The following is a 21,394-nucleotide window of genomic DNA, read 5'->3' as shown; positions in this document are numbered from 1 at the left end:
AAAAATTAAGGAACATAGACTAAGATTAAGGAGGAAAATGGATGCACTTCCAAACCTAGAGGATAGTGTTGGTTTGGGGTGGGTTCAAAATCCTTTGAAAGCTAGTAGGCATTATTCCAGAGGGGGTAAAGGTTTTTCCAACTGCATGGAGGAAGAAGGGAAAAAAATTAGCAGCTTATGGAGTGAAGGAGGGAGGGTGTACATGGTGGAAAGATGTAGAAATGGGGCAGGGAGTTTCATTCAATGCTCAATTAGCTTTATGGAGGAGAAGAGGTTTGTTTTGGTATTCCTTGAAGGTAGAGGTCTCCATGGGGGATGTACCATTCTTGCTAGGAAACTCCATGGTCTTGGAGTGGTCACTTCTTTTTTCGAGGAGTGGAGCTGTGATTAAGGGTCTAGAGAAAAGCAAGATATTGCCTCCATTCAAATAGTCCTTTGCGGAAAAATTGAAAATCACTCCAATTGCTACATGTGAAGCGGTTTGGGACAATAAGAAAGAGAGATTTCGTAGAAGACATGCATTTTGGAAAAGACAATATATCTCGAAAGGAGGGAGGCTAACCTTAACTTGAAGTACTTTGTCTAGCCTACTCATATACCTTATGTCCCTGTTTAGCATGCCTAGGAAGGTCAAATTAAGGATTGAGAAAATTCGGAGAGACTTCCTTTGAGGAGAAGGGGGCTTTAAAAGAGTCATTTGGTAAAATGGTCGATTGTTTGTGGGGAGAAAAGTAAGGGGGCCTAGGAATAAGAAATCTTGCTTCTCTAAATAAGGCTTTGTTAGGAAAGCAGAGTTGGAGATATGCGTAAGAGGGAGAGACTTTTTGGAAAAAGGTCATTCAAGGTAAGTATGGGGAGGAGGAGATGGATTGGTGCTCTTATAAAGTAAGGCAAGGCTACAAGGTTGGTGTTTGGAAAATCATCAGGAAGGGTTGGGATCTAGTTGGCAGTAATGTATTCTTAGAGGTGGGGAGATGGGAGGAGGGTCAAGTTTTGAAAAGATAAGCAGTGTGGGATGAACTCTTAGCTAATGCTTTCCCTTTCCTTTATGCCTTAGTAGTATCAAAGGAGGCATGAGTGGTAGATGTGTGGGATGACATGGGTGAGGGGGGGATATTGGGAGCTAGACATATAAATGATCGGTGACAGATTTATTTATTTTTCAATTACATAAAATTAAAAACTAATATGGAATAGGCTTACTTCTCAGCTGATGCATGCTTCATATTCACTTACATCTTAGTGGTGCTCCGAAGTCGTGGTGAGCCTCTCATCTCTTTGTTTTGGCTCCTGATGAGGCACCTGTTGGGCTCTAGGATTTGCATATATGGCATGTTTCGACTTCTGCTATATATATATATATATATATGTTTCTAAGTATTACGATCATGTGCATGGCTGGGAAATCAATGGGTGACAAAATGGAGAAATATTAAGACGTTGGCAGCCTGGCAGGTATCATTGAAGAAATTTTAAATCGAGTGTTCTATTCAGGAAAAAAGAAACAGTAAAAAATAAAAGGAGAATACACTAGCACATTCTGTCGTCTCAGTATATGGACCACTTTATAATAAAAAAATAAAAATTAATATGCTAAAAAATGGTGTTAATCCATGACTAGAAATAAAATAGGAAACTTCATGCAAACCAATCCAGACATATCAAAAAGCGATGGAACTATATATATATATAGGTCCTTTTTTTTAAAAAAAAAAGAAAAAATGTAGTTCTAGAAATATTGATAGATTTATGACATTTTTAATCATAGGTGTCTTTTGAAGAGACGTCTTCTACAATTTTCAAATTCATGATATATATTTAAAAGAATTGAATTTAAATTAAAGATGTCTCTTGAAGAAGTATCTTCTACAATTCCAAAAAATTGGATTTATATTAAAGGTGTTTCCTGAAAAAATACTTTCTACAATTCCACAAAATCCAATATATATTAAACACCTTTCATAATTTTACAAATTTTAATTTTAGTACAAGTGTCTCTTGAATTTGATTTTATATTAAAGGTATCTTTTTTCACAATTGCACAAGAAAGAAATCGAATATATACTAAAGGTGTCTCTTGAAGAGACACCTTCCACAATTCCATTAAATTGCATGTATATACCTTTCAATTACACAACAAAAAAAGAAATTGAATTTATGCTAAAGATGTCTTTTAAAGAGACACCTTCCACAGTTTGATAAAATTGCATGTATACATCTTTTGACCATACAATGAAAAAAAATGAATTTATATTAAAAGTGTCCATTGAAGAGACACCTTTTACAATTCCATAAAATTGTATTTATATTAAAGGTGTCCCTTGAAGAGACCTTCCACAATTTCCATACAAAATGAAAAAAATAAAATTGAATTTATACTAAATGTGTCTTTTCTAGAGACATGGCTTCTAAAAAAAAAAAAATCTTTTAATTAGTATTACCCTATATAGAACCAAATGTTTAAACTTTATCCTCTATATACATTATAATCAATATTTTGACATTTCAATTCAAAATCAATCAAAATAAGTAAGCCAAATGCTAATTAAATGGACACATTTCCAAAATAGTAACAATACTATTTTGTGTAACTTAAATCCAAAATAGGTAGATTACTATAGAACTTATGTTAATAAAAAGTTAGTCAATCCAAAATATAACAAGTATAAATATACATCATGAGTATTTATCCAAAATAATGATATGCAAAATACTAATAATATCCAAAATACAAGTCATATGTAGTAACATCCTCAATGTGTACTGCACAAAGGAGTCTTCCTCTTCTGTTGTGGACGTCCATGATGTGCATGTTCCCCTATTGACTCTATGGGGCTGACATGTACCCCTCCTCCCATATGTTTGACGACCATGTCTCCTACTATGTCCTCAGCCATGATCATTCTTTTTTCCTCATTGATTATCATTTGCTATATGAATTAACTCTTCATCAACCAATGTAACCTTTATCGGTTGTGGTGATGATGTAACAAGTGGTACTATAGGTGGGGGTAGATGACACCTCCATAGGTTAGTCGATGGTGCATCTCTAAGGACAGATGTATGCCTAGTCCCTTTTCTACGAGCCCTTCCCTTAGTTCATACACCTCCTGATTAAGGTTGGAGTTGTGTAGCTGCAACAACACTAAATGGAGTCTGATCTTACAAAGGTGGAACAATGGATGATATTGGCTGTTGATGAGGTGGTGGACTAATGTTAGTTGATGGTCGTGCTCCAAGTCTACTTGACTCTTCTAGACTCTTCCATTCAATAAGAAGAAAGCCCTGAACCCAGTCTCTACTCTTAACCCTGGTTAAACAAGGGGCAGAGGGAAACAACGTTGTTAAGCGCCAGTGTATTGAGATAGGCAACAGGACCAACGCCAATCCCTCTCTCGATTTCGAGGATGGCGCCGACGACAATGGCGAAGCCCTGGTGCTGGTAGTGATTGTAGTAAAGGAAAGAGTCGGCGTAGAGGACATAGGTTGAGCAACTGACTCTTCATTTTCCCCAAACACCATTTCTCTTCTTACCGACTAGATTAGATCAGATTCAAACCCAAAGTCTATTGGTAATTATAATTTCGGGGTGGGGCAGGGTGGGTAACTACAAACCCATACCCTCCTCGAACCTGATTCAGGTTTCACAAAACTATCCCATACCCGTCCTATACCCGATTAATTTATCCCATACCCGTCCCAATAGGGGCGGGATGAGTGACCCGATTGACCCGTGAAATTGCCATTCCTAGCTGTAAGGATAAATCCTCCACCATGTTTAGCTAACTTGATTGTTCTAGAGATGCTAACATGAAGGTGAAGAATCCAAAGAATAATAGTAAGAACATGGTAAAGTTACGGTTTTCTTTATGCTTTCAAGATTTAATTAATAGGAATAAATCCTTTATATGAGATCATCTTAGATAAATTAATTAGGATTCTTATCAAAATATTAGTGATTCTTGGAAAGACCTTGATCATTGGTTACTATAATTGGATCCTATTGTTAACGAATCTAAGAGCCAAATCTATAAAGATGGATATGGGCTTTGACTGAATAAAATTGAAAATCAAAATTAACCATCACCCATCCTTATGAGTTATATTAGGGAATGATACAATAGACTATTACCAAGTACTAGTGAGTCTTGGTAACTCTTGATTATTAGTTATTCTGGTCTTTTCTATTGTTATCTATCATAAGACAAAGCTATAAGGAGTAGGAAGGATTAAAAATCCAAACCTTTAACCGTTAACTAATTTCATTCACTTGATGGCTTATGAATTTGTTTTAAAAAGGAAAAATTAAGTTCTAGATGCAATATTGTCTTAAGATTCAATCAGGATTTGACATTGGATTGTGAAATTCTTCGGAACATTTTTTTTTGTTTGATTCATTTCATTAAATATTTTAGCAATTTGTTATTCATATTTTATATTTATTAATTTAATTTAACATTTCATTAATTTTAGAAAATAATTAATCTTTCTCATCTAAAAAAAATTGAACACACTAAAGCTGATCCCGAAGGATGAGAACCTAGAATACTACAAAACCATGGTAACTTTATCTCTTGTTTTTCTTGACTAGAGTTATCGAGTATTTAGGCTTTAATATTTTATTTACAATAGAGATTTGAGGTCATTCACCCATAGGTCAAAGTCACTGTTAACTTTGGCATAAACTCAGTATTCTCTCAAAATTGAGGGACAATATAACATAACAACTTATTCAAGTAATGATAACCTGATAGCCTTATGTCATGATTCACCGTAGATCTTGTCTAATGTGTAACCATACATACTAATGTACTCACCATATGAAACCTATCCTAATGGCCAAGACTGGCCATCATTCCAACTAGGTAAAGACCCTCTTAGATTGATCTGCTTACCTTTAACTTAATTGGAAAGTTCTTAATGCAAGATCAACATACCTTTTAGTTTAGTAATTAATCCATGAATGCTCCTAAATTGGCCAACCACTTTCATATTCTAAGTGTATAACTAAAATTCTTGATATCAATGTTACTAAGTAAAGAACACTATTGGGGTGGTTGTTCTCACTACTAACATATTTAGTCTCATCTATGAAAAATCTGTATTCCTTGATACCTTGGCTCCACCCACCATTGGGGTGGTGACAACCAAATCAAGATGGACTTGATTATGGAGGTTAAGGCCTTGATATGATCCTCTCCCATTTAATCTTTTGAGTTGATAAAGAGCTTTATAACCTTAATGAGAAAATTATCTTCTATGAAAAATTTCAAAAATATTAATTTCCTAAATTTGAAACTTTGTCTAGTAGGGGAATGTAATCTTAAAAGAATTAGAACTTTTCATGAGAGTATTTTAGCTAAAAATTAATTTGATAAGATAACTATTCTCATTTTTTTTACATAATTCCAATTTTATAAATATTTTATCTTGAAAATGCTTAACATTTAGGCATTGTCTTGAGATAGAATATGTAGATGCTCACAAGCAAATTGAACAACAGAGAAAATACAAAGATTATGCCATGAAACAACCTCAACATTACTCAGATACTTGTTTATATGGGGTCAGTGCTTCCCTTTCAGTTAGGTACCTGCTGCAATGAAGGCTACTCAAAAGTCAGCCACCTCAGTACGATCAAAATAGCAGCCTGTAGGACCTCCATCTGGTAGAAGAGCCAACTTGACTGAGCCTCTAGCTCCTTCTTCCACGGTCATTGTTCCTGTGTGCCAGTTTATATCTGTATCAACATAGCCTGGATGGACACAGTTTATGCACATTTCGGGGTACTTCTTAGCAAGAACTCTGGTGTAGGCATTAAGTGTAGCCTTTGAAATGCTGTAAGAAGGCAGCATTACTGACCACCCATTCGCCTGGAGTGCGTTTGCTTTCAGATCATGCAAAAATTTTTCCAATATGGCATCCAGTTTATCTTCCATCAGAGATTCCATATCGCCAAGTTCGTTTCGTATCTTCTCACTTGGAATCCTCTGCATGCGAGTAAATGTGTAATGTGATAATTCTGTATTAGCAGTTTCTGGTTTTGTTGAAACCAGCAGGCACAAGTAAAAGAGCTATGATGGGGGTAAGGGAATGAGAGAAAACAGTTAAAGATTGTCCTCACCTTTAGCTCGCCCCTGAGGGAGGAAACATTAATAATCCTGGCTCCCAAAGTGGAAAGCTTCAGCAGTGGAAGGAGAGCTTCAGTGACTCTTTTGCAACCATAGTAATTAGTGTTTAAGCATTCTTCTGCCTTTTCATAGGTTTGTTTAATCACTGCTTGAACTAAGTTGGTCGCCTTTCCAGATAGCTGCAAAGATACAGAAAAGAGATTCTGTGTTTGATATTTTTGGTTTAATTTCATAACAGAAACATTTTTATACATTTTCCTTCAACTTACCCAAGATGCAGGATCTATGTTCAAGGCCTTTAGGCCTTGCTCATCAACTATCACCCCTGAAGCTCCAGCATTATTGACCTGCTCAAGTAAAAATTTGTAGTACTCAGAATCAATTCATTTATTCTGCAGTAGTGATGAAGTAGAAAGTATGAAACCAAGTCCTTACCAAGATGTCAAGCTTTCCAAACTGGTGTCTAATGAAGTCGGCCAGAGACCGAATGCTAGCAGGGTCTACAACATCAAGCTGATGGAAAATCACATTGGAGAAACCCAGTTTATGCAAAGAAGATGTGGCCTGAATCCCCCTTTCCTCATCTCTGGCTGTCAGCACCACCCTCACGCCCTGTGCCGCCAGCTGCCGCACTGTCTCCAGCCCAATGCCCTTGTTTGCACCCGTAACCACTGCACACCTATACACACAAAAAATTCCTCATCTATATTTTTTGAATCCAAAGATTGAAAGGTAATAATACTACAGACTGATTTTCAATTGGTAACATATAAATTTTTTTTGTAGGGACAGGGTTATTTTTTCATTACATAAAATTAAAAACTAACATAGAACAGACTTACTTCTCTACTGCTGCATGCTTCATATTCACTTCCATTTTAGTGATGCTTCGAATTCGTTTTTCAGATCCTCTCTTCTCTTTGTTTTTGGGCCTGAGATGAAGCACCTGTTGAGCTCTGGGACTTGGATCATATATGATAATACATTATGATGTTCAAACGGTAGGTAATATTAATTCAATGTGGCAGACCTGTCGAACCACATGGGTCACAAAGTCGTGAAATATAAGATGTGGAGTAGAGACGTAAGAGTGTTGAAGCGCCTGGCCGGCATCTTTGAAGAAATTTTAAGATAGTATTTTATTATTGTTGTTGTTACCTTTCTGCTATCAAACATTTCTTTTCAGGAAAAAAATGCTAAAAAATGAAGTGGAGAACCAGTAGCAGATTCTGTTGTCTCCATATGTATGGAGCTAGCATCCTATAATTAAAAATAAAAATAACCAGGGGACCCCACAAGTCATTTCACGACTCAAATTATTGCACGTCCAAGTACAATGAATGATGATGCATCACCAAGTTTTGGGTAAGTAATCTTTCACAATCTTGATATGAGTGAAAGTGGAAGGCTCTCATTGTCCTACATGGTTGTCAACCCACCTCGTCCGCAAAAACTCAAGAATAAGCACTCAAGGAAGAAGAATAAGTGAAGGAAAGGAGAGTGGTGGATGAAAAGGGAAAGCGAGAAGGTTTAATGGTATGTTTGGCTATGGAAAATTATAGAAAATAGAGTGGAATAGTATAAGAAAAGAAAAAGATAAAATTGATTTAAAGTTAATAAGTTGTTTTTATATATTATTTTAAGTCAAATGAAAGTTTTTAACTCATTTTAATTATATTTGATTTTTTTTAAAATATTTTTCATAGAATAATCAAATATGAGAAAATTATTTTTATTTCTTTATTTAACGCTTTGCAAGAACCAAACATGATTTAAGGATACAATTATATGGTTCATTGCGAAAAGAAGATGACGAAAAGATCACTTCTTCTATTAAAGAATTCCATTTATTTATTTTTTAAATAAAATATATCTTTGAATAATAACATACATATTTAATAAAGATAAATATTATATCCTATAAGATATGTTATGCAATGCTTATATTTAATTTGTGGAATAAATAAAATATGGAATGACATCGTGCTACCTAGACAAGATAGTCTAACATTTGGTAAAAGAGGATTTTTTTTATTTTTTTTTTAATTTTTATGATTCATCATCCCATAATATTATTTATGAAATAGATTAGTAAATAAATTAGTAGTAAAAGGTATCAATTTCAATATCAATATCGGTACAAATCTCATTAACAGACAATCAAGTTAAATATGTAACATATCCAAATCTTGGTTGAACGTATAGTTTCTTAATGAATACAATCTACCCATGGTAGAAATTGTAAATTCTAATTCCAATTTTATTTTAATTAATAATTAAAAATTAAAAATTAATACTCAAAGTAATTAATATTCTCCCTTTTTTTTTTTTTTTTTTGTATTTATCGAAGGAAATAAAGATAAAAAAGGTAAAAAAAAAGTTATAAAAAATGGAGAATTATGTTTTAGGAGTAGATGAGACCCCAAATTAATAAAAGGTCCATGTAACTCTTCAAATTAAGTTGAAGGATTTGAAATAGTAACGGACAAATATACCCTTTAAGAACACATATAAAATATTTTATAAAATTAAGTTAAATAATTTTTTTTTCAAAAATACTAAATTAAATAAAAGTGGTTTTCAAAAATATTAAATTAAAATTTTTTTTTCAAAAATATTAAATTAAATAATTTTTTTTTCAAAAATATTAAATTAAATAAAACTATTTTAAAAAAATATTAAATTAAATAATTTTTTTAAATAGTTAAATAATTTTTTTTTCAATAATTTTTTTTTCAAAAATATTAAATTAAATAAAACTATTTAAAAAATATATTAAATTAAATAATTTTTTTAAATATTAAATTAAATAAATTTATTTAAAAAAAATATTAAATTAAATAAAAGTATTTTAAAAAAATATTAAATTACATAAAATTATTTTTTAAAAATATTAAATTAAATAAAAAATATTAATTTTTTTTTTCAAAATCAACAAAGGGCATTTTTGGAAATACTAAAGGATAATATCCTTCAACTCAATTTCCATACTTTCATTGAGTCTTGGGCTCAATTTGAAGAGTTATACGGACCTTTTGTTAATTTGGGAGACCCATCTACCCCTAAAACATAATTCTCCCTATAAAAAATTGTATTATATATATATACTAATTCTTTTCTTTTTGGAACTAAAAGTTTAATTTTAAAAATTGGATTAAAGGAATGAATTTATTATTCATACCTTTTGTATATTTCATATTTTAGATTATTATATCTTGTTTAGATTGGATATAAGAAAGAAAGTAAATTACCTATTTTATTCAATGTTCCAACAAAAGATAAAATATATTATCCTATCTCTTATCTTATGATATATCCGATAAATTAAATATGTCTTGGAATAGCTTCCCATTTTTTATTTTATTAAAAATTGAAATTAAAAACAAAGTCACAATTTTTAAAGAGTAATATTGATATTATAAAATTTTTATTAAATAAAAAAAACTACTTGCATAAGATAAAATAGAACTTTTATAAGAATCAATATTTTTTTAACTTTGAATTTAACTTATTTTAAGGTATAACCACCTTAAATAAAATTAGTCAAAAAGACATTAAAACTTTTTTATTATTAGAAATATCCATGGTACACAATGGTGAATGGGATGCCTATTTTAGAGTCAGAGGAGATCCATACAAATTACTTTAAAATTTTTTTTTATTATATAATATACTACTAGAAATATGAATAGAAAAGCTGTTTTTATTATACCTAAATGTTTTTAGTGATTGTATTCATAAAGTTTGTCTTAGAGAACTTAACCAAAGTTGCCTTTGTGAGAGATTACATCATTAGTAGGGTTCTTTTATATCTGTACCACTAATTAAAAATAAATATTCGTCAAAAAAAAAAAAAAAACTATAAAGCAGAATACTTATAAATTCTATTGAAAGATAAATCACAATAATATTATAAATCAAATTTTGAAAAAAAAAAGACTATAAAGAATAATACTTATAAATTTGATTAAAAAACAAGTCACAATAATCTTCAAAATCAAATTTGCAACATCTTTAAAAAAGTTTGACTATCAAATCGACTTTATATTATAAATACCCTTCTTAATTAAACAGTTTTCTATTCTACTTACTTCCCTATAAATATGATGAAGTTGTTTATTTAAAAAAACAACTTTGTTATTGTTACATCATATTGAAATTGTTATTTGAAAAAACAATTTTATAGTAACTTTTTAAAATTTAAAATTATTTCTGTATTTTGTTTGGCTCCTCCTAGACTATCGTAGATTCGGAAATAATTTTTCAATAATCATGTTTTATTGTTTTTTATACTAAAAACCGTAAACAATTTTAAAGATCAAGTTTGATAATCTATTTTTACTTTTATTTATGGTATTTGTTAGAAAAATTAAAACTATAATGGTATAAAAAAATTTACTTCTCTATTTTTGGAAAAAAAAGCAATGTTAACATTTATGAAAATTAAAGTATAGTTAAAAAAACATTTATATTCTTATTTTAAAAGCAGTAGCTAGCCGAGGTTTGTTAAAACTATGTTACAGATTATTAAATTTATCAATAAAGAAAAATAACAAGCCCATTAGATTGATGAAGCATTTCTATAATTACTAGTAGAAAGGTATTTTCAATATAATTGTAAAGCATACTAAAGATGGATTTTTTTTTTTCTTGTGTTATTTCCATTGTCTCTAGTTTTCAAAAAAGAGAAAAAAAAAAAGGAAATTCTTTCCAGGCTTCCAACAAAACACAATCATTTCTTATATAATAATACTTTAAACAAAATAATATTAATAGTGTTAAGAATCATGATATGTATATTGAACCAAAATCCAATAAGATTAAAAAGTCTGTTTGGTAACTATTTTCAAAAATAATTTTGAAAAATAGTTTTTGAAAACAGTTCTTGAAAATTGTTTTTTGATTTTTGTAGAACGAAAGTCTATTTAAAAATCTAAAATGTTTTTAACCTATTTTTAATATTTTTAAATATGTTTTAAAAATAATTTTTATATGTAGAGTTTTATTTTTAATCATTTTACATGTTTGTATAATTATTTCTTAAAGAATTCCCCCATAATTATTTCTTAAAACAGTCCTAATATAACAAATAAAAACAATAGAAAACAACTAAAAACAAAAAAATAGAAAACAATTTTTGGTAGTCAAAAGTATTTCCTATGTTTTTTGTTTCGAATAACAAAAAACCGTTTTAAAAAACAGTTTCCAAGCATACCCTAATTTTTTTTAAAAAAATTGATAGTTCAACAAATAGCACATGCATGGGGATTCAGCAGAGGACTGATAGCAAAAAGTTGTTCAACAAATAGCACATGCATGGGGATTCAGTAGAGGACTAATAACAAAAATAATCTAGCGCACGTCGAGACTCATTTATGAAGTAATTCAAAATCTTAGAAAGTGAAGTAGCTAAGAAACTATGATAATAAAAGGCATCACTACTTACAATTAGAGATTTTGTTGTTGAATGGAGCTGGACGAAAATGGTTTGAGAGAAGATATAGAAGATAGAAAATGCAAGTTTGCAGAGAAAAGTATGGGGGAAGGAAACAGGGAAGATACGTCAATTTAAAGGAAAAAGTTTGATGGTAACATGCATGTAGTTTAATAAAATGGATGAAGAATGAAAGTTGATGGTTGGAATAATTCTGAGATGCGGCGTTAGAAGCGAAGAATCTCGTACTCATGTGGCTCCTTTTCTTTGGATCATCCGCTTTCTTAATGCATGCAGGCTTGGTCTTCACTTTGTTTAAGGTCTCTTTCAATTTCTGTCTCCTAAACAGTTTCCATTACCATATTGCTTTTGTTTTTTTTGTGTTTTTTTTTTTTTTTTTTGAGAGGTTTGCGATACCATAACTATTTTTGTAAACTATTGTTACCACATTGCTATCAAATCCTAATTTTTAAATTTTTTCAAAATTAGTTAAAGTACTTATTGATTCTTAAATATATTTAAATCAATATTAATTATATTTTGGAGTTCTAAACTAAGACATTGTATCGGAATAGGACAATTAATTTATTTTGGTTTTATGGCATTGTAAGTGTTTAAACTTTAAAAAATTTAAAAAATATAATAAATATGGATATAAATTTTATGATTTTTTTTAGTGTGGTTGGTTTTGTTTTTGAACTAGGAAATAATTTCTATAGTTCAATTTCACTAACAATTGAACGAGTTATAAAACAAAAACAATCATCGTATCTAGTGAAAGATTTATTTCTTATCAAAATTAATCGATTCTTATATTGTTGATTTTTTTATTAGTAATAATTTTTAAGAAAATTTTAAGTCTTGGTTGGTAACTATTTTCGAGAATAGCTTTAAAAAATAGTTTATGTGAACAGTTTTTGAAAATTGTTCTTTAATGTTTTGTAAAATAAAAGTCTATTTAAGAACCTGAAATATTTTTAACTCATTTTTAATATTTTTAAATATGTTTTAAAAATAATTTTTATATCTAGTTCTTTATTTTAAATCATTTTATATACTTGAATAATTATTTTTTAAAACAGTTCTCAAAATAATAAATGAAAATAATAGAAAACAATTAAAAGATATTATCTGAAAGTACCTTATTTTTTGTTTTCTATTCTTAACAATTAGTTGTCAAAAAGACCCTTAAATTTTAATTTGTTTGAGAAATAAGATAAAATGCTTAAAAATAGAATCTATATCAATTATATTTACTTTTTTTTTTCTATGAAAACTTTGTTAATTTATTGTAAATTTATTTTTAATTAAATTGCATGAGAATGAGGTAATTTAACTTTTTTTAAAAAAAAAAAAAATAATAATAGTAAATTTAGTTTTATTTTGAATAAGAAATCATGTTTGTAGGTTATATAGCTGATAAAATTTGAGAAGATAAAAAAGAAAAATGACTTTTTCCATAAAATAAACAATAAAAAGAAAGTTAAAAACATCTGTAAATTTGTTTGTAGAATAAGTGATAACTTAAGAGACAAATAATTCCAAAAGGTCAAAATTAAGAAAGCCTCAGCCGCAAGACACAAATCCACTATCTTGAACCAAAATCTTTAAGAATTTACTAACTCCCCAATAATATTTTATCATGTTTTTCATTAATTTCTTCCTCATGTATTTCTAAAAGTTTTTCAGCAAGCATTATTGGGGGAGTTTAGAAGCTAAAATCATCAACAAGAGATGCTTGCAGTAGCATACAAAGGAGGGTTCAATCAAAGTATTCAAGACATGTCACTATATAATAACTAAGCAATAGAACTATATAGAGACACGCAGTATCAGATCTATGAGAATATGTTCTAATATATACAGAGAGTTTCGTACCTCAAGGCTGGTACTGGAGAGAGAGGCCTGGTGAAAGCAGTTGGAGGGTTTGAGGCGAAAGCATACGAGTCTCTCAGGAAAGGGAAATGATTTGGAGTTTGGTAAAGGAAGTCTCATCTGTACCCACTGAATCCGTGATGTTGATTACTTTAAGGGAAAATTCTAGGGTACCTCTAAGCCATTGGATGTCCAATATTACATCTTGCCCATCCATTTTAAATTTAAAATAAAAATTCCATTTAACCGGTTAAAGGAAGAACCGGTTGTGGCCTTCCACCGTCTCTTTTAATTTCTTTCTCAATTCTCAATAATTTTGGGTTTAAATAAAATAAATATTGAGATAAAAATAGAATTGGAAAAAAATAAAAATAAAAATGATATAAAATTTGAAAACATATTTATTAATAAAAAAATCATCATATACCATAATTACATTATTTTATTTTTAACAAATTGTCAAATATTTAAATTCAACATAAAAATGAATATGATAATATTTTAATATGAAATGAGTATTTTCATTAAAATTCAACATTTTGATAATCATATGTAAAACTTAGGTAATTAGATCATCCTAATTTTTTCCGTATTCTCCAAATTTTACATTTTTTGAATTTAAGGTTTTTAGATTTAAATTATAATAAAATAAATTACTAATATTCTTTTGAGTTACTAATGATAGTATTTTCAAAAATAAATTAGTAATTTCAAAAATTTTAAAACTAAAAATCAATATGAAAAATGTGATGAAAGTATCAAACATGTATTTATCACATTTTTCATGCCGTTCTCATATTTTTCGTACCCTAAATTATTTATATTTTTAAAATTTCAGATTTACTTTTTAACTTGAAATGACAATAACATAGTTTAATAATATTATTTTGAGTTATTATTGATAGAATTGTTACAAAAAAAATAAGAATTAAAAAAATTTAAAATTGGAAATGATGTAAATTATTCTAAAAAAATTAGAAAATTAAAACATTAAAAAATTAGAAAGGATACGAACCATTCCTTATAATAAAATTGTTTATTGATACTAATTAAGCTTAGAAATGATGAAAATTATTTTCAAAAAAATAAAAAATAAAAAATTTAAAACATTAAGTAATCGTAAAGGGTACGAAGAATGTGAGCAATCCTCACATTCTTCAGACCCTACCTCATATTCTCTCTACCATGAAAATTTAACAATTTTTTGAATTTTTCGATTTTTTCCACTTAAAAATACAAATAGTATTGTTTATTGATACTAATCAAGCTTAGAAATGATGGAAATTATTTTAAAAAAAAATTAAAAATTAAAACACTAAGTAATTGTAGAAGGTATGAATAATGTGAGGAATGATATAAAGAATGTGAGGAATCCTTACATTCTTAGCACCCTTCGTCACATTCTTTTTACTCTCGAAAATTTTACAAATTTTCAAACTTTGCAAATTTTTTTCCACATGGAAATACAATAATATTATTTATTAATACCAATTAAGCTTAGAAATGATGGAAATTACCCTTAAAATAAATTTTAAAAAATTAAAACATTAAAAATTTGGAGATGGTACGAAGAATGTGAGGAAGGGTACGAAGAATGTAAGAAATCCTCACATTTTTCATACCATTCCTCACATTCTTCGTACCCTTTCTCACATTCTTTCTACCCTCAAAATTTTACAATTTTTTGATTTTTTTTCCACTTAAAAATACAATAATATTGCCTATAGATATTAATTAAGCTTAGAAATGATGGAAATTATCCTAAAAAATTTTAAAAAATAAAATTGGGAAAGTACGAAGAATGTGAGGAAGGGTATGAAGAATATCAGAAATCCTCATATTCTTCATACCCTTCCTTACATTCTTCTTTCCTTTGAAATTTTATAATTTTTCATATTTTTTGAATTTTTTTCCACTTGAAAATATAATAATAGTTTTTGTTGATATTAAGTAAGCTTAGAAATGATAGAAATTATCCTAAAAAAATTTAAAATTTTTAGGGAAAATCATCTAACCATACACCAACTACAAAAAATATGAGATTTTGGAACTTTACTTTTTTTTTTTTTTTTTTAATTTTGGTGTAAAATGGGAAAAAATATTGTCTATTCATGCACTCCAATAGTGCTTTCGAATTTGTTCCATAATTATCTTTAAAAGTAAAGGATAAAGTACACACCAATTTAATACCATTTGTTAACAAGTTGTGGACCCCGCATTTCCGCTCAATGCGTTTCCCACTCGATGGTGAACTCGATTTTAATTTTGAAAATTTGATTTTATATTGATTAAGAAAAATGACTTGGAGTCGCCACTTATTTTTGTTTTATTTTTAAAGGGTAAACAAAATAAGAAAGAAAAACCCTAAGTGTGACTCCTTGTTTTGGAAAAGGTGGTCCGTGAAAAACCGGATCGGGTTCGAGGGGTCAGGTTACTTATCGGGAAGGTACGGTAGAAACCGTAGCACCCCTCTAAGTCCCTAAATGGGTCTCTACTAATAAAATGAAGCAATCATGACAATTAATTAAGAGATCAATGAATACCCGGAACTATCATGCACATATGGGAGTCAGACAAATGCATATAGACTAACTAGATTGGGAATGAGTGCGTACCTGGGCAACGAACCATCATGCGCTATCAAGAGAGAGAGGTTAATACACAATTAAAGAACGATCTCATGCATGGCAATTAAATCAATCAATCAATCAATCAATCATGAAATCTCATATGTGGGGCCCCTACCAAAGCCCATTCTATTTTGCACGAATTAGTCTCACAGATTCCATTATTCTGGAATTATGAAAATAGCATTCATGCTTATATAAAATCAAGAGAAATCGAAGATTATTTGAAACCCGAAGAGAATTAAAACTGTTAGAGAGAAAATTGAATTTTTGAAATTTATTTGAAAATTGGAGTATTGGGAATTAAATTTAAGAGTTGGAATTTTAGGATGTCAAACTTGAAAGAAATTAGAATTTTAGAAATCGGAAATTAAGTTCAGAAATTGGGATTCAAAAAAAATGTTTAAAAATGGAATTTTGAAATAAATAAATGGAATAATAATAATAAGGACGAAAATAATGATTAAATAAATGAATGGGAATGCTGGAATTTTTGAAATTGGAAATTAGATTTAGAAGTCAGAAATTTTAAAGAATTGTTTAAGATAGAATTTTAAGATAAATAAACAAACTATTAGTGATTAATTTAATGTGAATATGGGAATTTTCAGGATTAGGAATTTAATTTGTAAATCTGAAGTTTTAAAGAATTGATTTAAAATGGAGATAAAATACTAATGATTAAATAAATTAATGAGAATATGAGAATTTTCGGGATTAGGAATTTAATTCGGAAATCAGAAGTTTTAAAGAATTTGATTTAAAATGGAGTTTTAAAATAAATAAATAAAATACTAATGATTAAATAAATTAACGGGAATATGGGAATAAATAAATGAATGGGAATGCTGGAATTTTTGAAATTAGAAATTAGATTTAGAAGTCAGAAATTTTAAAGAATTGTTTAAGATAGAATTTTAAGATAAATAAACAAACTATTAGTGATTAATTTAATGTGAATATGAGAATTTTCAGGATTAGGAATTTAATTTGTAAATCTGAAGTTTTAAAGAATTGATTTAAAATGGAGATAAAATACTAATGATTAAATAAATTAATGAGAATATGAGAATTTTCGGGATTAGGAATTTAATTCGGAAAGCAGAAGTTTTGAAGAATTTGATTTAAAATGGAGTTTTAAAATAAATAAATGAATAAAATACTAATGATTAAATAAATTAACGGGAATATGGGAATAAATAAATGAATGAGAATGTTGGAATTTTTGAAATTGGAAATTAGATTTAGAAGTCAGAAATTTTAAAGAATTGTTTAAAATAGAATTTTAAGATAAATAAACAAACTATTAGTGATTAAATTAATGTGAATATAGGAATTTTCAGGATTAGGGATTTACGTAAATCTGAAGTTTTAAAGAATTGATTTAAAATGGAGATAAAATATTAATGATTAAATAAATTAATGAGAATATGAGAATTTTCGAGATTAGGAATTTAATTCGGAAATCAGAAGTTTTGAAGAATTTGATTTAAAATGGAGTTTTAAAATAAATAAATAAATAAAATACTAATGATTAAATAAATTAATGGGAATATGGGAATTTTTGAGATTAGGAATTTAATTCGAAAATAAGAAGTTTTAGAGAATTTGATTTAAAATGGAGTTTTGAAATAAATAATCAAAATAATAATTAAATAGATTAATGTGAATATTGAAATTTTGGAATTAGAAATTAAATTTGAAAGTCGGAAATTTTAAAGAATTGTTTAAAATGGAATTTTAGAATATATACATAAAATAATAATAATTAAATAGATTAAAGTGTGTATGAGAATTTTCGGAAATTGGAATTGAATTTTAAAGATCGGAATTTTGAAGTATTATTTGAAGGTTGAATTTTTATAAATTGGGCTTGGAAATTGGAAGTTAGAAAGTTTATTAAGAAATTAGTGCTTTAAAGAAAATGATTCGTATAAAGTGGAAGCAAGCCAATGGGCCAGCTGGATCTCAAGCTTAGGCTGGGCTCCAAAAATAAGCCCAAATCTGATGCTAGCATGGGCGGGCCCAAGAAAACATCTTCCTCACCAACTCGCCCCGCCTGGCTGCATCACCCTCACCACCCTTCCGCGGCGGTAGCAATGGAGAGAGGAGTTGCGGCGGCGGTACTCGCCTCTCTTTCAACAAATTCGCATCCTCTTCTTCTCTTGAGAAGGTACTTGGGCATCCACTCTGAAGACATCGCGGAGTCGCTCCTTCGCCGTCGGTCCGGCATTCCTGGGATCTTAGCAGATGGATCGGAGAGGAGCTCCACCTGGTTCGCGTCTCCTTCCCGGCGTGAGACTATGACGACGACGCTGGCGCTGGGTGCAACCGAGACGTTTAATGTCTCCTCTTGGGCACAAGTCCTGGCCGCGTGCATAGGCTCCTTCAGGGACGATTAGCAGCATGTCACCCTGTTTTTGACCGGATTTGATGCACTCTACACAGTCGGAAACTTCCTATGGCTTTGAGCCATACTCGAAGTTGCCTTTAGGAATTGGACCATTGGTGAAAGATACAGTAGTGTGGCAGGTGGCGCAAAGTAGTAGGAACAGCACTCGGGATTTCAGCCACATCGTGTTCCTCAGAGAGAGAGAGAGAGAGAGGTAGTAATGCAAGGTCCAGTGAAGATGGTGGCACGAGGGATGAGAGCATGGTTTTTGAGATGGATAGTCCAAAAGCGATATCCAGCGTCCCCAAAAAAAAAAGCAAACTAAACAGAGGAGATGATGAAAAAAACAGAGTACACGTAGCAAAAAGCATAAACAAGAGAAATGAAACAAAGAAAAGACAACTGTTGAGTCTCATTCCATTCCATATACGTTAATGGGATGGGTATGGGTGAAATAACAAAAGGAAACTAGAACATGACCTCTCGGAAAGGAACAAAAACAATAATGGGTCCATGTTTAAAACATTCCCGAATGAGGCAATGCACCAGCAAACTTCAAGCAATAAGAGAAAACCACAAACAACAAGAAAAAAAAACAGGGGTGAAAAGTTCAAAACAGGAAGTGTATATAAAGAGGCAATAGGTTCGGACCCTACCTGAACTGTGAAAATGAGGGTAAAATAGATTTTCCGACCCTTCTCCGTTTGCTCCTCCCTCTCTCAGCTCGCCTCCCCGAGAAAAATCCACCAGAGCCCTCTTTTCCTTCCTGTCTTTTTCCCCTCCCTTTCTCCTCTTGATCCTCTTTCTTTTCTCCTGGTAGCCTCTCCTTTTCTCTCTGCCTTCTGTCCCATCTGGCCGTCATCACCAGCTAGCCCGATCACATCCCATGGCCGCCCAAAGCAGCCCCCTTCTCCTGAGTGGTTAGAAAAAATATATATATATATAAAAAAAAAAAGCCATCTGCTGTCTCTCCTGGGGGGTCTACAAATATGCCCCTCTTCGGTAGAGTTTACGAGTGCAAGGAATATGAACACTGGAGTGAAAAGAAAGTGTGAATAGTGAGTGGAATGAAGTGAACTCTACCGAAGAACCAAGGAGACCCCCATAGGGACACTAGTGAAACGCAAACTCATTCAGGCTAGCAGACGAACACAAAGGCTCTATCCCTAAAAGAAAAACGCATCTCAAAACGCCTCTAAGGTTGCACTAAGGACCTAGGCTCCCTCTAAGACGTCTCCAAAAATGACTCGAAAAACCATATCAAAGATGAGTAATGGTCGAATCACTCTAGAGTACGAGATGAATATACGATAAGCACCGGGTAACGAAGTGAGGAAAGCCGAGGACGAATGCAAAACCCTGAAGGTAAGATGTGCAATGCCAGTGAATATGAATGCCAGGAGATGTGGCTCTAAATGATGAGACTGACTCTAAGCACTAAACTGAGAAAAACAACGGCTCTGGAAGCCAAACCAAAAAGCTAACTCTAAACACTAAACTAGAAAGCCCATAGGTGAAGACCTACGGTGGTGATACAATAAAAAAGAAGGCCCATAGATGCCAATCCATGGTGGCGATAATCTCGAAAGCCCAAGGATGGAAATCTATGGTAGTGAAATAACTGAAATAAAGGCTCATAGATGAAAATCTATAATGGTGAAGAACGGATCAAAGCCCATAGATGAAGATCTATGGTGGTGAAAATCTTGAAAGCTCGAGGATGGAAATCCATGGTGGTGAAATAACTGAAATAAAGGCTCATAGATGAAAATCTATGATGGTGAAAACCTAATCAAAGCTCATAGATGAAGATCTACGGTGGTGAAAATCTCGAAAGCCCAAGGATGAAAATCCATGGTGGTGAAATGACTGAAATAAATGCTCATAGATGAAAATCTATGATGGTGAAAAACTGATCAAAGCCCATAGATGAATATCTATGGTGGTGAAAATCTCGAAAGCCCAAGGATGAAAATCCATGGTGGTGAAATAACTGAAATAAAGGCTCATAGATGAAAATCTATGATGGTGAAATAACTGAAATGCCCATAGATGAAAATCTATGGTGGTGAAAACTGATCAAAGCCCATAGATGTCTGATCTATGGTGGTGATATGATTGAAACAAAGGCTTATAGATGAAAATCTATGATGGTGAAATAACTGAAATGCCCATAGATGAAAATCTATGGTGGTGATAACTAAAACAAAAGGCTCATAGATGAAAATCTATGATGGTGAAATAACTGAAATGCCCGTAGATGAAAATCTATGGTGGTGATAACTAAAACAAAGGCTCATAGATGAAAATCTATGATGGTGAAATAACTGAAAGAAGGGGGATGCCCTAAACAAGACGATAGTAAGGGGATGCCCTAGGCGATAACTCATAAAGATCGACAAATGGGTCTGACAACCATGAAATTAACATGAGACACGGTAAACCCAAAGAGAGGGGGATATGCCCCAGTAGAAAAGCGCTAAAGGAGGTATGCCCCGGTATGATGACTCGCAAAGATCAAGAAATAGATTGAGTAATGAGAGAAGTCTGCAAAACGTCGATGAACTCAAGAATGGGGGTATGCCCCAGTATGACAACTCACAAAGGTCAAGAGATAGAATGAGCAGCAAGAAAGTCTCCAAAAGAGAATCGATGAACTCAAGGACGAGGGTATGCCCCAGTGTAAGATAGTAGTCAACATGGGACACAGAATGTCACTGAACAAGATACTCTGGGGATATGCTCAATGATGATGCAATGAAAATGATATACATAGCCTCAATGAACAAACGCTAAAACGAGTCCAAACATCACTAAAACTATGCCGACAAAGCAAAACTAAAATAATGGATCAAACAAATGTTGACCGAGACCCTAGGTCTGAAATGTAAGCAAATCAAAACACGACATGTCGACTAGCAATATGAGTACATCA

General features: G+C 31.0%; 1 protein-coding gene across 3 annotated transcripts in view; it reads right to left on the bottom strand.

Moving 5' to 3' along the window:
- Positions 1-5,446: 5,446 nt before the first annotated feature.
- LOC100266720 ((+)-neomenthol dehydrogenase) overlaps positions 5,447-21,394 on the bottom strand; it is a 29,577-nt gene continuing 13,629 nt past the window's right edge. Inside the window, exons 1-6 of one of the 3 annotated variants that reach the window (XM_002274934.5) lie at positions 13,444-13,592; positions 6,974-7,077; positions 6,567-6,810; positions 6,401-6,478; positions 6,125-6,310; positions 5,447-5,990 (exon numbers count right to left, since the gene is read on the bottom strand). In XM_002274934.5, the coding sequence (XP_002274970.2) occupies positions 5,613-5,990; positions 6,125-6,310; positions 6,401-6,478; positions 6,567-6,810; positions 6,974-7,077; positions 13,444-13,560 (1,107 nt within the window). In that variant the 5' untranslated portion in view covers positions 13,561-13,592 and the 3' untranslated portion in view covers positions 5,447-5,612. Of the gene's footprint in view, positions 5,991-6,124; positions 6,311-6,400; positions 6,479-6,566; positions 6,811-6,973; positions 7,078-13,443; positions 13,593-21,394 lie in introns of those variants that run through there. The other 2 variants (XM_010653309.3, XM_059737569.1) reach the window with 2 other exon arrangements.

The sequence above is a fragment of the Vitis vinifera genome, chromosome 6, assembly GCF_030704535.1.
Source record: "Vitis vinifera cultivar Pinot Noir 40024 chromosome 6, ASM3070453v1".
Lineage (NCBI taxonomy): Eukaryota > Viridiplantae > Streptophyta > Magnoliopsida > Vitales > Vitaceae > Vitis > Vitis vinifera.
The sequence above is the reverse complement of the archived record's forward strand: the minus strand, read 5'-3'. Positions and strand labels throughout refer to the sequence as shown.